The following is a 15,884-nucleotide window of genomic DNA, read 5'->3' as shown; positions in this document are numbered from 1 at the left end:
CTTGCCTTCAGCAAGGCGGTCTAGCACACGATGTGAGACAAACCAGCCTCATGAATTTCGTGAGGGTCTGATCACAAGGGGATACTACCACCTCAGCAAAAACAAACACAAGTCGTCGACGATGCACATTCCATCAAGTCCCAGCCTGGCAGCACCATCACGGGTCACGAACAATCTCCGATCCCAGAGAAGCTGACACGCGCAGTCCTAAGATCAAGAGGATACTAGGTCTGCTGTACGCAAGGGCCCGCTTTGGCCATCTCGGATCTGATGGACGCTCTCTTGGACGAAGTTGACGGCCGACGCAGATACTGACTCTGTCCCGCAACAAATCAAGACCTTTCCACTTGAGAGGAGATCGTTGAGCGATCCATACTCGTGGTCACAGGGGCCAAGATAGCGACTTCATGAGAGCGTCGACCGAGATGTAGAGTCCATCTGGTCAAAAAGTTTCAAGAGTCAAGCTTGGGATTCTCGCTGATTGAATACCCATTCAATCAATTCCATATGTAGCCTGATCACTGAACTCGTCCACTGGACCACGCCAGGCCTGGTGGTCACTCATCCTTGGCTATTTACCTAGGTAATACGCTCCGCCCCTGGCGCCACGATACCAGGCCCATACCTGGATCGGCTTTCGGAGGTATACAGCGACCTCATTTCGGTCTCCTGCTTCCGCAAAATATTGGCCAGCTCGACGTCGTCCTCTTGGTCGATGGGTTCTTTCTCCGCCGCGCCCTCCGCCCCGCGCTGCCGGTCGCGCTTCCTCTCAAAGTCCTTGGCTTCCTGGAACCGCTGCTGGAAGGCGGCCTCCTCCTTGTCGAAGTCAATGGCCGCGAAGTGGCACCGCCGGAGGACGCCGAGCATGGCCAGCGGCGTGAAGACGATCCACCACGAGAAGAGGATGGGCAGGGCGCGGTACAGCTGGGGGTTGCACCCGCCGGACCAGATGTCGACGAGGGTCTCGTACATTTCGTGCGCGGGCAGCGCGTACATCCACCGGAAGAAGCCCGCGCCGAGCTCGAGCGGCTGCAGGGTCGACGAGACGTTCATGATGACCCAGGTGACCAGCACGCTCGGCATGAACGGGGCCGGGACCCACGCCGTCGCCGCGTCGATGAAGAAGAAGTTGATCTCCTCGTAGAGCCAGTACGTCATCCACGTCAGCACGAACTGGTTGCCGTTGACGGCCCAGTTGGCGCGGAACGCCCAGATGGCGCCCGTGAGTAGCAGGCTGCCGAGAAACGTGGAGATGGAGCTGCCCAGGAGACGGCGGAAGACAAGGTGGTGCGGTTTGAGGCGGAGGTACAGCTTGAAGGTGCTGCAGACGCCATTGATGAGCAGTAAGAAGAAGAACTGCTTGATGATGATGAGGACCACGACAATGGTGTTGTAGACAGTGCGTGGCCCCTGGTTCGTGGTCTGGATGTTGATGCTTTGGACTTGCCAAGGGTTGTACAACGCCGCAACCGCCTGTGGGGAAGACATATTCAGAGCCCGGATGGCGCTGGTGCCGTTGATGGAGTGGTACGCCCCCTGAGCAGCGGTTGAGAGCTTGACCAAGTTGGACGCGAGATAGCTTTCCACCGTCGTGGGCCACCGCGCCTCGTTCCAAACGTATGCCATCACGTCTGCCGGGTCGTACCTCAGCGCCGCCTCTCCTCCACCCAAGGCCGTAGCGAGGCGCTCGGATGCGCCGGCCGAGACGTAGAAGCCAGCCCAGAAGTCCGTCTTGCAGACGCTGCGCCGGATCGACTCCGGCGTGGGATGCTCTGACGCGCTCCGCAGGTCCAGGGTCGGGAAGTCGTCGCCCTTGAGCTGGTTGTACGCCGTCCACACGGACTGCCCGACGAGACCCTGGTCATAGTCGACGAACACAACGCTCAGATTGTGGACGTGCGAGTTTGAGACATACAGTGTGCCAAAGATGTAGCAGAAGAGGAGAAAAAAGGTCAGCTGGACGAGGATGAGCCCTTTGATGATTGCTTTGATCGCGATGATATTAGGGCCCTTGATGGCCGTGTCCTTGGGGGAGATGCGGTTCTCGTGGCCCCTCCCATATATGTTCCGGAGGGTCTTGACCTGGGCCATTGCTTACTTCCTTTTGAAGCGGTGTTGGTCGCATAGGCCAGAGATGCCTTAGCGAGTGTGTGTCTCGGTTTGCTCTTATACTTCCCAAGGTGAGTTAATTACCCCAGACAGGGAGGATTGCGGGAGCGGAAGGATCGGAGAACCTGTGATTGGCGCGATCGATTTCCTATACGAGGCCAATCCATCTGGCTCCCTTGGTGGTGCAATGGATTCAATCAGAATATGCGTGGCGCAGGGCAAAGGGGCCAAAGAGGCGTTCCGAACGGTCCGTTGGTCAGCTTTTGCCATGTACAACTCGAGGGTCCTGAATTCCTTGAGCCCGCAGAGAAAGTCTGAGAGTGTCGATGACGCTGTACTCGAGTTGCAGTAAGTATGTACGAACTGTCGGATCACCAGGACACCGCGAAACCTCCTAGCCCAGGTTTCAGACAATGGAGAGGTTTGGTCAACCTCCACAAAGCCTGGGACGGTGCCTGGAGATCACAATCGGATTATGTCAACGACGGAATATAACCAACCGTCGCACCGAGTCGTCGATGTAATTCAGCAATTAATTCGGGATTTTCGTACACATTCATCTAGAGCGCCTAAAATCATAAAAGTTTCGTCCTCAATCAAGCCAACAAATCTCGGAGCAGGCGACTGCATTTTGTCTCGGGCCTTCTTCGAGCCAGGGTTGCGCGATCATCTCCGCCTCAAACACTCGTCACCACCTCCGTCTTGACACCATTGGGCTTCGGTGCGTATAATGTGCCCTTGGACCACTCCTCGCCCTCCATTCCTTTCTTCCACGTCGGCACCCAGTCCTTGGCCCCTTTGAGACCCGCGGCCTTGAAGGCCTGCTCGAAGTCGTGGATGATGTCGTTGATGTGCTCCAAGCCGAGGCTGATGCGGATCATGTCGGGCGTGACGCCTCCCTTGATCTTCTCCTGGTCGGGGATCTGCTGGTGGGTGGTCCGCCAGGGGTGGATGATCAGGGTCTTCGCGTCGCCGACGTTGGCCAGATGGGAGCAGAGCTTGAGGTTGTTGACGACGGCTTCGACCTCGTCGATGTTGCCCGCCACGCCGAAGGTGAGGACGGCTCCGGCTCCCTTGGGCAGCACCCGCTGCGCGAGCTCGTAGTCGGGGTGGGATTTGAGACCGGGGTAGTTGACCCACGCGACACAGGGGTGCTTCTCCAGCCACTGTGCAAACGCAAGCGTGTTCGAGACGTGGCGGTCGGCGCGGACTGGAAGGGACTCGAGGCCCTGCAGGAAGAGCCAGGCGTTGAAGGGCGACATGCAGGGGCCCAGGTCTCTCATGGCGTCCATGCGGAGCTTGGCTGCCAGGGCCTTGTAGCCATACGTCTCCCAAAACCGCATGCCGTGGTAACCCTCTGACGGCTCGGTGAAGCCGGGGAACTTGCCAGAGGCAGACCAGTCAAAGTGGCCTCCGTCAATCACGATCCCGCCCATCGACGTCCCATGGCCGCCGATCCATTTGGTGCACGAGGCAGTGACGATGTCGGCGCCTTGCTTGATCGGCTGTGCAAGATATCCGCCCATGCCGAAGGTGTTGTCCACGATCAGTGGGATACCCGCCTCGTGGCAGACGTCAGCGATGGCCTTGATATTGGGGACGTTGAATTGGGGATTTCCGATGGTCTCAATGTACACGGCTCTGGTGTTGTCGTCGACCAGTTTCTTGATCTCTTGCGGGTCTTGTCCCTGCATGAACTTGCAATTGATGTTGAACTTCTTCATGTAGACTCGGAACTGATTGTGTGTGCCGCCGTAGAGGTTCATGGTGCTGATGAAGTTGTGACCAGGCTCGCATACGGAGGTGATGGCCATGAACTGGGCGGCATGGCCGCTGGCAGTCGCCACGGCGCCCACGCCTCCCTCGAGCATCGCCATCCTGGTCTCGAAGACCGTGTTGGTGGGGTTGCCCATTCGGGTATACACGTAGCCATCCTTTGACCACGCAAACTTACTTGCACCATCCGAGGCGTCGGTGAAGTTGTACGCGCATGTTTGGTACAGGGGCACAGCTCTTGAGCCGTTGATGGGATCGGGCTGTTGTCCACCGTGCAGAGCGACGGTCTCGTACTCTGGAGCCTTGCTCACTTCGCCCAAATGTCCGGAAACCATTTTTCCTTGCTGTCTGTGTCCTTGTGAGGTAAGAAAAAGGGCAATGAAGCTGGTGGTGAGAGAAAGGAAACCAAAGGATTGATTGAGGCACGTTGAATGTTGAAGATGGAGAGCTACTCAGTCCTATTCACGGTAGGAGTCAGTCTTGATATAGTGTATGCCCATCATACAACTCTCACGCTGCCGATCTAGTCGATACGTATACTGCATCGCGCGGCCTTTGCTACGAATGAAGATAGCGGCCCCCTGCTTATCTCGACAAAGACCGGGGAGACGGAGTCTGGTGAGGCCAGGAAAGGAGAATGTGCTCATCCACGCATGCGTGATAGTGTGCATAGCCATTGAGCTCTAATTAACGAATGTTTACTGTCTGATTAGCGGGACGCAGATGCACGCCTGCAGTATGCAGTCAGTCTCCTATGCAAAGGCCGAAGCCGGACTGTGTTTGTTGATTGGCCCCTTAAAGTTGTGTGGCATATGCCGCTTATCAAAAGCAAACCCCGGCAACCTGGGGGCCGTCAGATTTCCGTGGCCATCCACTATACCGGACGGCTAAGTTTCCCTAGCAAAGTGGCCGCGGCATTCTGTAAACATCCCCTGGTGAAGGAAAAGAGGGACATCAGAAGACATCGAGCGTGCCCTGTTGCTCAGAGACGACTCTGTGTGGTAGAGGTTCTTTTGTGCCCATTTGAAAAGGAGTTGTCACATATCGACCCCGCGAATCACATGAATAGAGGAATTAGGCTCTACTGGGGCGGAGACGAAGAAAGCACCGAGTATTCTAGTTACGAATAAGACGACTATTATTGAGGGTAGAGGTATACAGGTTGTCAATTCTCTGATATACACATTCATGATGATTCGTTCTATCTCTATCTGGCATCTAGAAAATGTGATTGCAGTAGAGACCCAAGCCTATCCCCAAATGCACGCTGAAGAGAAACATATACACCGTGTTCAGTAAAGCCATGGACCTAGTGATGAGATCAGTATGCTAGAGGAGGCAGCGACAATGTGTATTTCTCACCTGTTATGAGCGAAATCTCGCGCTCCACGTGTCCAGGAATTTGCATGACTTGCGAGTGGATGACCTCCATCGCCAGTAACGCATCTTGCGTCCTGACGACGAACGATATGTTGATCTCGCTCGCTCCTTGCGAAATCAGACGGATATTGATGCGAGCACTTGCCAAAGCCGAGAAGATTTCCGCTGCGATTCCGACCATGTTTCTCATTTTATGGCCGACCACCGAGATGATGGACATTTTCGGCACAATGGTTGCTGTGCCAAATTCTTCGAGGTCGGGGAGGGCTTGATCGATCGCGTCAGAGACATTCACCAATCCATAGGCCGATACCGCTAGGCTGAGTGACTGACGGCTGCTGCTCGCTAGGTCGACGGAGAGCTGATGCTGTCCAAGAATCCCGATAACCTGACCAAGGAATGCTTGTGGAGGCAGCTTGCCGTTCGAAGTGATGTTGACGAGAGTGATTGAATCCTTCGTTGTAATGGCGGTAGGCACTCGTTTAGCCTGGTCTTTGCCGTAGTATCCATTCGAAGTCATGAATAATGACCGGCTGATCTCCATCTCCGTAGAACTGGGTGTCTGCACGGGACTCGAGCCAGGCGTTGTCGAGTAGACCACAGTGCCGGCGCCGGCAGGATCCTTCACGTTCTTCAAGCGCAGGTTGATGTCTTCCTTGTTTAGAAGCGACATCGTCAGAGGGTGGATCACCTCACTGCCGTAATATGTCAACTCGACCGCCTCCTCCAGGGTGATCATGGGCAGGACTCTGGCTGTTGATACTTTCGTAGGGTCGGCTGTGAAGATACCAGCGACCTCCTTCCATATTTGGAGCTCCTCAGCGTCTAATGAGACCGCACACAGCGCAGCACACAAGTCTGAATATCCACGGCCGACGGTATGGAGTAGCGAATGTGGCATGGAGCCGAAAAACCCCGTAACGACTGGCACTTTCCCCGACGCAGAGCACTGGAGGATTGCGTCTCTGACAGCGTCTCGAAGTCCCTGAAGGAATAGAATAGGGTTTTGCTTGTAGGCTGCTTGCTGTTCACGAGTCGAACGCTTGTCCGCAACTTGGACAATGTTTTCCAGGTTCACCATCTCTGCTTCCACGCCTCTGAGTGACAACGCGGCCGCAACCACCAAGCAGGAAAGCTTTTCTCCAACACCAAGCACCCTATCTTGCGTTCTGTCGGAGGCTTCACCAATGACCCGAGTGGCCCGTAAGAATTTTCTCAAGGCCTCGCATTCTTCGACAATGTTCTGTCGCAGCTGCTGAATGAGCTTTGAGGCGGATTGGAGAGCACCGTCGCTGGGCAGGGATTCTGCAACCAACAGATGTTCACTTTGGATAACATCAACAACCTCGTCGAAATCGGCTCCTCTCGCCTCCTCTGAGACGGCACAAGCTAGGGCCCTTAAGAGGAGATTCGTTGTACCGGCTGACTTGCTTGCGCTAGAACGCGCCGAACAAACAACTGCGACGTTGTAGTCTTGCCGGTATTGTGGAATGATAGACTCTGTAATTGTGTCCAGCAGCTTGCCAACACTGGTGCCGCCATATTTCTGGACGAGCCATGGTCGATATTCCTCTGTTCGTGCAATCATATTGTTTCTCCTTGCCTTTTGTAGTTTTGTACAATACAACACCGCAAAGATTGGAATTGATACAAACGCCACATCAGAAAGAACCGCAACCAGACAATATTATACAGATTATAGATATAATATTCTTCCCTGAAGGCCGTGCCCGACGCATGGCGGAGATAGGTGCCTCAGGAGCCAGGACACCAGGGCTGGAATAAGCAGTCGCCGAAAGGTGACATGGCAAGTTAGATAAGACCAGGACAACGCTCCGACGGCGATTGACCTTCTTCCGGCCGACAATCTCACTACCTCGACATAATCCACCCTCAAACTCCCGGTGGATTAGTCCCGAATTGACCAATGGCCTTGGAATGCAAGTTCGTCATATTCGACCCCGAAACAGTCGAGTTTCTCGAGCTTGAATGCCACGAATTGGTCATGGTACAAATTAACCTGAAGAGAGGATAGCGGACGCAAGGGCAGAGCTGTTGGGACAATGAATAGCATTCTTTTGGCATTTAATTTAACATCAAAGGAGAAATAATCTATCAAGCACCTCGCAGAATACACCATCCTCAAAACTGAGAATCCAACTCGCCAAACACACTATTCGTTACAACGTCTTCGTTTTCGTCTTCACCGCCTTCGAGAGCAGGAGCTTCGAAGATGCCGGTGCAGTGGTCCCGAAGGAAGGCACTGATCGATTCTTCCATGGCGGACATTTCCAGCAGAAAGCCGTCGTGTCCGTCGGACGAGTCGAGCTTCATGAGTTTTGCTCGAGGTAGCGAATTGGCCAGGATCGTCTGCTGCTCGGCCGGAAACAGCAGGTCTGAATCTATGCTCACCACCAGTGCCGGTGCTGTACACGTCGCCAGAACGGCGGCAACGCTCTTGACGCTGGGGTGCTCCTCGGACGGCAAGGGCATGGTTGGGCTCCTCCCTCTTGTAATATCGTGAGAATCCATCTTCCGCAAAAGGTGGATGTAGCAATTGGCATCGAAGCGCTTCAGAAACTTGTCGGCCTGGTATTGCATGTAGCTTTGCGCGGAATATATTGTAGTCGGGCCGAACTCCTGCGCCTCGGTTTTCGACGCCGTTGTCTCGGGGATGTCGTCTCTCGCCTCGGGCGGTGGAGAGGGGATGGAGGTCATGGGCCTTGAGAAAGACTGCGACGGCCGTTTTGGTCCCGACTTGCGTCGACCAAACCGTGCTTCGAAAGAAGTGTACGATCGGTAGGTGAGCATCCCGATCATCCTGGCGGCCCCCAAGCCCTGCACGGGCTGACTTTGAGGATGAGGAGCGTAGTATCCGCCGCGAAATTGTGAATCGGCCTGGATGCATCGTATTTGTGACGTGTTCCAGGAGATCCCCCACGCTGTTTGATATGCTGAGGTCGATATAGGGATCACCGTCTTCACGTAACCTGGAGGGGTACACAAAGCCCACTCGAGGGCAATCATGCCGCCCATCGATCCACCGATGACCGATGCAATCTGTTTGACCCCAAGCGCGTCGAGAACAATCTTCTGTATCCTGACATCGTCTCTGAAAGTTGTATCCGGGAAGGTTGGTCCGTAAGGCTTCCCAGTCGTCGGGTCTGTACTGAGTGGTGATGCGGAGCCGTACGGCGACCCGAGGGAATTGAAGCAAATGACAAAGAACCGGCTTGTATCGACAGCCTTGCCTCGGCCGATCAAAGGTTTCCACCAATCCTCCACGTCACTGCTCCCCGTGAGAGCGTGGCAGATTAAGAGAACATTGTCTGCCTCCTCATTCAAGGTGCCCCAGGCGCTGTAGGCTACGTGAACTCGATGGAGCTCTTGACCCGATTCCAAAGTAAACGTCGGTACGACGGCGGTTTTCAAGTTCCGCACTAGGCTCGTGTAGTAATTGTATTCTGGGTGGGCATTGAGTTCTGCCAAAGGATTAGAGGGTAGCCTTGGAAACGCTTTGCAATAGTCCAACATACCGACGTTCATTGTGCCTTTTGTTGGTCGCCTATAGACACACATGGTGTTCGAGTCTCGTAAAAGTTCTGCTTTCTCAAAGTGCTCTTCTGAATCGTTACTAGGTATTGTTTATGTGCTATATTGCCGGACCAGACGCTCTTCTTCAGGGCCACCCGGTGTTGAGTATGTTCAGCAACCAATAAGGCTGGGGCGGAGACATGTATCCTTCGGTGTTTGCTTTTCGGGCTTTGGTCTGCCAGGAGCCCTCCGGAGTGGGTCTAACCACCGGGGCCTGCTGCGCAGAAACCAAAGCGGCGTTCGACTTGTCAGGTGTCTGTAACTGGCGAACATATGAAATTATCGTTGGCTCCGTGGCGGTGGCCAGACGTACAGGTCTATCTCTAAAGCACAAAAGGATGTCGTGTTCTTACCAGAGCCCCGGTGGCTGCCCAAAGCACGGCACTCGGTACGACCATGTCTACGTTGGCTAGTTTCAAGGTCGCCGCAGTTCAAGCGGCTCCAGTCGCATTCGATCTCCCTGCTTCGATACAGCGAGTCAGACACTTCACGAAGGCCGCCGCGCAAGAAAAGGCCGATCTAGTTGTCTTTCCAGAGGGGTTCCTCAGCGCATACCCCTGGCGTTACGCCTTCGATGCAACAATAGGAGCACGAGAGCCTCGAGGCCGCCAATGGTTCTCAAAATACTACAACTCGGCTGTGGCGATTCCTTCTCCAGAATTCGAGGAGCTGCGGACCATTGCAAGAGACCACAACGTGTTCCTGTCGCTAGGAATAATTGAGAAAGAAAGAGGAACCTTGTATTGCACGGCGATACTCCTCGCGAGAACAGGCGACCTGCTGTATGCGCATCGAAAACTCATCCCCACAGTATGTTAGGAACCCCGGATCCTAGCCAGAGGTGTTCTTGCGCCTTTGGACCTGGAACCAGCAACTGATGATGATTTCTCGCAGGCAGCGGAACGCCTCGTGTGGGGGAGAGGAGCAGGAGATGGACTTCAGGTTGTGGATACGGAAATTGGCCGTGTCGGTGGACTCATCTGCTGGGAGAACTATATGCCTGCTGCAAGACTGTCGCTATATCAACAAGGAATCGAGGTTTACATCGCACCGAACGCCGATGACCTGCCTTCGTGGGTGGCGTCGATGCAGCACATCGCGAAAGAAGGACGCTGTTTCGTTATTTCGTGCAACCAGTTCTGCAAGGTGGCCGATTTTCCGTCTGACTATCCACCCTTCTCGCCTGGACACCATGACAGACAACCAGACGGCTCTCCTTGGACCCCGGACGCCATTCTAAGCCATGGTGGTTCTTGCATCGTCGGGCCGTTGGGGACATTTGTTGCGGAGCCCGTCTGGGATCGCGAAGAGATTGTCTACGGGCAACTGAGGATGGACGACCTTATACAGGCCAGAATGGATTTCGACCCGGTCGGGAGCTATGCGAGGCCAGATATTTTCACGCTAACCGTCAATAGAAAGCCTGGAGACCATGTAGTTTTCAGTGCCTGAGAAAGCCGGATCTGGTAATCCTCACCAACTGAGCCTAGGCCCCGGTTCTGTGGCGTGACGAGTTGCCAGATATTATACCAAGTAGACGGCCCCAGAACACCACGAGGGGCAATCTCGGTCTAGTGTATGTAGAGCCTTTGGGGCATCTAATTGGGTGATAAGAAAGTTGCTTATCTCTACCTGTACGAAGGATTGCTCACCACCGAGACCACGAAGAGGGCTGCCAAGTCCCGGGGCCCCAAGGCAATAGATTAATATCACGTCGAGTCCCTGTTCTCTCCTGCGCCTCTGTCTCGTCGCCTTAAATCTTGCGCCCCCAACGTCCCTGTTGACAGCGGGATCTCGGAAGCTTAGGGAGGGTTGCGTGCGCGAGCAACTTCAGGATCCCCACGCTCATCAATACATTTGCAAGTCTGGGAAGTTGGAACCCCGAACCTGCCCCCGCAAACCTCATGTCTACTTCTACCGTCTTGGAGAATGGGGCCATGGCGTCCAGTCAAAGCCGCCGGAGGAAGAACATCCTGCCACCAGTGAAGGTGGCGTGTACATCTTGGTAAGCGCTGCTGGACGAGCGTCTACTTGCGAGCTCCTCTTATAACTCCGATCAAGCCGTGCGTCTCGGACTCGATGCGATGCCAAGGTTCCGTGTAACAATGTATGTGCTTGGTGATGCCGCGACTGACTCAAGACCGTGCCTGATTGTGTTTCTAGTGCCTGATAAGGGGCAAAGAATGCCGCTATGTCAAAAGCAACCGTGGTGGACCCCGTGTGTCGCGCAAAAAGGCCATTATGGCCGCGGAAAGGCAACGGCGGGCTGACGAAGTAACATCTCAGCCTCAAGACATTGCCCCGGACATCAATATTGACTGGGATGCACTGATGCTATCGTCTGAAGAGATACACAACGACCTCATTGCTACCATGATCGCTCCCGGAGCTGGGTTGATCGACGTCGAGGACGAGGACGACAGCGACCAGATCTTCGACAATATATTCATGCCCGTCTCCGAAGGCGGTGACACAATCGATACCTTGGACGATGATTCACTGGGCAAACCCTACACGCCGATCACTCGGAGCTATCAGGAAAACGAAGCCATTCTCAATGCCTACTACATCTTCATTCATCCGTACTTTCCAATCCTGCCACCGCCAGTGACGACACTGCAAGTTGATGACCCGATGAGCGAATCGAAATACTTCGAGCCGGCATCTCCTTTGGTAATGGCATTAATGGCGATTCTCGTTCTGATCCCCCACCCGGAAGACGAGTACCCTGACAGTGATGAGTCTGTATGTCTCAGAAGGCAGCAAGCACACTCATTCTCCCAGATGGCCATGGAGAGCATTGAGATTGAGACCGAGTTGCTCGAATCTGCCACCAACCCGTCTGAAGCTTTGGATCACCGTCGACCATCGGTCGATCGCGAAAAGCTTCATCCATGTGTGCCGGTCGAGCTAGAAGGGGTGCTGGCACACGTATTACTGAGTATCTATGAATACGCCCAGCGGGGGAATCTGGCGAAGATGAGAAATCGAGCCAGCCAAGCATACGATGCTGCCATCAGACTTTGCCTGCACGACATCTCCGATCTTTCTTTAGACGAATACACAGAAGCGCGTCGACGCGCCTGGTGGATGACCGTAAGTCGCAGAGTCATGCCTGGTGTGGATATTTCTCGCTGACCTGTTGCCTAGTATATTGTCGTCCTGCAGTCTTCGATTGTCAGCAGCACGGTAAGCTTGATCATTCGGGATCGTTGGGTATCACTGGCTAATCATGCTGAGCCAGCCTCCAATCATCTCGATTGATTTTCATCAATTCAGGACCCCGTTGCCAACATCGCCAGCGGACTCCGACGCATGGTCGTTTTTCATTGAAGCCCAGCAGTGTATCCTAAGGTGTACACAGTACACTGTGGCGCTGAAGAAGGCCCTCGACAGCGGTCTCGGGGACAGCACGCTGGATCAACGGAAAGCGATGCTTGAGAGCGACTTGGATTCGGTCCTTTTCAGATATGCGTCCTCCCCGAACGAGCCGTCGACCCTGTCACCTACAGACCCTGAAGAACACACTCTGGCCAAATCACTGCGACTGCAGGCGCTGATCAAGCTCAACAGTGCGAGGATCAAACTCCATCGGTATCGCGCTTTCCAAGACGTCCCTATATTTACCCGTCGTCACTGCGATCTAGACCAAGCGGACGTATCTTCCCCGCGCCCACTGGGGTGCTCGTGTCACGCGATGCTCCCGTCTGCCTTCTCAAACACTTCGCCCCAAGGCTTCCAGTCCGGCGGCTTTCCCGGGCTTTGGTCGCAGTCGCCTCGCGGGGTTTCCGTTGATGCATCTAGCGACCACGCAGACGCGCTGACCAAGAACGTCTCGATCACTGACCTGCCCGCTGCAAAGACTTGCCTCAAGGCTGCGCTTGCCATCGGCCGGGCGTTCGAATCATTCCCTTACCCCAATCCGATGCAGCTGCCGCTCCCCCTACCTTCTCCGCCAATGTTGTCACCCGTCTCCTCGACCCCGGCACCACGGACTATGCCCTCGTTTGCCTGCTGCGCCATGCAAAGCTGCTACACGCTGCTCACATTATGCTACAAAAGCCTCGAGATGCAGTGCATCAACCAACGGAGTTCAGCCGCCGACAAGGGCATCGAGGATCTGTACGCCGGCGTCGGCCGAGTTCTGAGGGCGCTGCAGAACTATGCAGTCGCGTTTGAAGCTCTGAACGGCATGGTCCGTAAGTTTTTGCTCTGTCCCCTCGACCTCCGAGAAAGTTCTATATGCTGATTCGTAACCGTAGAGCAGGTAGAGGAGGCCCTGGAGGCGCTGAAGCATGTACGACAGCACAATAACTGATCTCGGATCATTGGCCTCATGTGAGGTAATGAGTGTAATAATGAATGACGACATAAATACTGTCAACTAGCGCAGACAATGATACACTTGACCACAATCTACTCTGCTCTGCGCGCCAGCCTTGGTGATGATGACGTGAAATGACTGAAACAGGCCTCTATGCGGTTAAAGATTTTTGCTACTCAGCAATAGCTCGAACCGATTCGAAGTGACAAGGAAGGACAAGTGGTAGTCTCGTCGCTCGTGCGATAGCACCTAACGACATCTAGATCTATCTAGAGCGCAGCCCTCGCAGACTACAATCAAGCAAAGTGCAGACCGCGACAAATACAAAAGCACGAGGGAATATCTTCTGCGCCGGCTTTTCGAATTGCTATCCAACGCTAATATGAGCCACGATTTAACCTTTCTACGTACGTGTCAACTAGGACAAACCTGATCTTGTGCTAAGTTATACGACCTTCTCAAACACCAGCTTGCAGCTCTGGCCCTTGGGCCGACTGGCAATGATCTGGTCCTCCATCTCCATGTCGCTGTTCATCTGACTAGACAAGGTCGTGCGGCACTGGGAGTAGACCTCGCGGAGGAGGAGTTTCATCTCCGCTATGGCGAGGCTTTTGACACACACAAGTAGTTAGCCATCCTATTCGACGGCAGACAAGAAATACAGGGGAAACCCAGAGAGTAGGGGAAAGAAACTTACTGCCGGCCCAGACATCCCCTTCCGCCGCTGGAGAAGGCGAAGAATAACCTGTTCCTCTCTGCCTCGCCGGCTTTGTCCAGCCAGCGCTCCGGCAAGAACTCCAATGGGTTGGGGAACACATCGGGATCTTTGTGCAGCGTGTAGGCCTGACAACTCACGATGGTCCCTTGCGGGATGAAGTGGCCTTCGATCGTGCTGCCCCCGCGAGGCACACATCGCGGCATCGACATGGGTATCGGGGGAAAACAGCGGAGGGCTTCCTTGACCACGGCGTCTAGGTAGGGGAGTTGGTCGAAGGGTACTGCGGCGTTCTCGGCGAGTTCTTTGTGCAGGAGGCCCTGGACGCGCTGCGAAGCCGGCGTGGGTAATGACAGGTGGTGCATCAGAAAGCAGAGCGCGTCGCCGGTCGTGTCGACGCCCGCGGCCAGGTGGTCCTTGCATTCGGCGGGCACGGCGTAGGGGGCCATGCTGGTCGCCTTGGCTTGTGCCTGGAGCTTCGAGAGGAGGCTGAACGGCGACGGCGACGGGAGTGCGCTAGTCTTCAGGACGTATTCATTCGACAGCGGCGCGGGCTTGGGAGGGCTGATGTAGTGGACCACACCAGAGAGCCACGGCATGTAATAGATGGCGACATTGCCTGAAAGCGCTGGTTAGTCACTCCTCTAACAACACTCGATCGCAACTGTCTTGCAATCCGGGCCACACATTACTTTTCAGACTATCGTGGTAAGACAATTCCTGCATCAGCCGCAGATCTCGTTCGTTCCTGTTGGCGTGCGTGCCGTACGGGTGGAAAAGCTGATGCGTCACCCCGTCCAGGGCGAAGCAGTGGAGAGATACCTGAGAAAGGTCCGCGTCAGTCTTTGCAGGGCGCAGCAGCAGTGGCCCAGCAGTGGCCCAGAGCGGAGGCGAGGCAGAAGTCCCTTACGTAGATGTCGGCGAACCCATCACTCCCGTAACACTGGTCCAGGCACTTGTTCAAAAAGTCCCGGGCGTGCTGGGAGATGCCGTTCAGGATGTCGGGTTTCATGATGTTGGTGTTCGCGTACCGGTCGGCCAGGTATCGCTTCATGTAGCTGTGCTAGAAAACCCGTGAGAAGTTAGCCCATAATGCCTGCTTCATTCCGACCACCATCGCTGCCACCACCACCACCACCACTACAGCCTGGTGGGCTTTTCTTTCCTTTTGAAAAAGAAAAAATGCAGTCACGACAGAATACATACGTCGGCCCTGGGGAGCGTCGAGAACAGCGTGCGCGTCCCAAACTGGGTGAACAGCGAGTAGAAGGGCGTCTTGTCGTACCCGCTGCCGCCCGACATGTAGATCTCCTTGGCCGCGTCGGCGGTCGCGAACGACACCTCGCCGGGCCCGAGCCGCACGACCGGCCCATACCGTCGGTGCAGGGCGTGGATGTACAGGCGCCGGCCGTGCGTGAATTCGTGGTACTTCAGCACCAGCGACGTCCAGGCCGTGTAGCCCGGGCCCGGCAGCCGGGCCACCGGCGACCGCAGCCTCTGCACGGCCTGGAAGAGGACGGCGACGAGGACGAAGTACGGCAACAGGAGCCAGAAAAGCATTGCGCCGGGTGGTGTCAGGCTTGGGTTGGATATTGCCGGGTTGGTTTAATTCAACATGTGTCCCCCCGAATCAAATTGGTGCACAGTCGTCTTTTTGGTTTCTTTTTTTGGTCTTGGTGTCCACGGTTTTGTCCTGGTTTGAAGGCGACGGAAACGCTGATAAGGTCTCCTGCAACAGAGCTGTGTGGACTATTATTATATCATGCGTTGAGGAGGCTCGATTCGGGAGGGAAATGGCAATTTTGATAGACTCGATCCCAGACGGGAAGGTTGTGGCGATGAGCGCGTGGACTCTACCTCAATGCCGAGTTGGTTGTTGCCTTCACGCCCGAATAGAGAATAATGAGGCGACGGCGAAGGAGTGGATGGACGTGAGTGTTCCAATGCAAAGACGGAAATGGGCAGGGAGGCGGCCAGAAGAAGGTT

General features: G+C 54.9%; 4 protein-coding genes across 4 annotated transcripts; 1 reads left to right on the top strand and 3 right to left on the bottom strand.

Annotated features, from left to right (window-relative positions):
- Nucleotides 1-389: 389 nt before the first annotated feature.
- Nucleotides 390-2,164, bottom strand: PV07_03963 (uncharacterized protein). Its single transcript, XM_016390728.1, has one exon. The coding sequence runs from the start codon at nt 2,089-2,091 to the stop codon at nt 580-582; it is 1,512 nt and encodes a 503-aa protein (XP_016252630.1). The 5' UTR covers nt 2,092-2,164; the 3' UTR covers nt 390-579.
- A 3,013-nt stretch (nt 2,165-5,177) lies between these two features.
- PV07_03962 (uncharacterized protein) lies at nt 5,178-6,853 on the bottom strand (the record flags this gene model as incomplete). The annotated part of the gene is made up of 2 exons (XM_016390727.1): nt 5,178-5,194; nt 5,248-6,853. 2 exons carry the CDS (start codon nt 6,851-6,853, stop codon nt 5,178-5,180), a joined length of 1,623 nt encoding a protein of 540 aa, XP_016252629.1.
- Nucleotides 6,854-11,100: 4,247 nt separating this feature from the next.
- Nucleotides 11,101-13,177, top strand: PV07_03961 (uncharacterized protein; the record flags this gene model as incomplete). Its single annotated transcript, XM_016390726.1, has 4 exons — nt 11,101-11,955; nt 12,010-12,048; nt 12,104-13,058; nt 13,122-13,177. 4 exons carry the CDS (start codon nt 11,101-11,103, stop codon nt 13,175-13,177), a joined length of 1,905 nt encoding a protein of 634 aa, XP_016252628.1.
- A 320-nt stretch (nt 13,178-13,497) lies between these two features.
- Nucleotides 13,498-15,863, bottom strand: PV07_03960 (uncharacterized protein). Its single transcript, XM_016390725.1, has 5 exons — nt 15,105-15,863; nt 14,809-14,961; nt 14,591-14,720; nt 13,881-14,517; nt 13,498-13,791 (listed from the first exon to the last, which is right to left on the bottom strand). Exons 1-5 carry the CDS (start codon nt 15,456-15,458, stop codon nt 13,629-13,631), a joined length of 1,437 nt encoding a protein of 478 aa, XP_016252627.1. The 5' UTR covers nt 15,459-15,863; the 3' UTR covers nt 13,498-13,628.
- Between the last annotated feature and the right edge of the window lie 21 nt (nt 15,864-15,884).

The sequence above is a fragment of the Cladophialophora immunda genome (assembly GCF_000835495.1).
Source record: "Cladophialophora immunda strain CBS 83496 unplaced genomic scaffold supercont1.2, whole genome shotgun sequence".
Lineage (NCBI taxonomy): Eukaryota > Fungi > Ascomycota > Eurotiomycetes > Chaetothyriales > Herpotrichiellaceae > Cladophialophora > Cladophialophora immunda.
The sequence above is the reverse complement of the archived record's forward strand: the minus strand, read 5'-3'. Positions and strand labels throughout refer to the sequence as shown.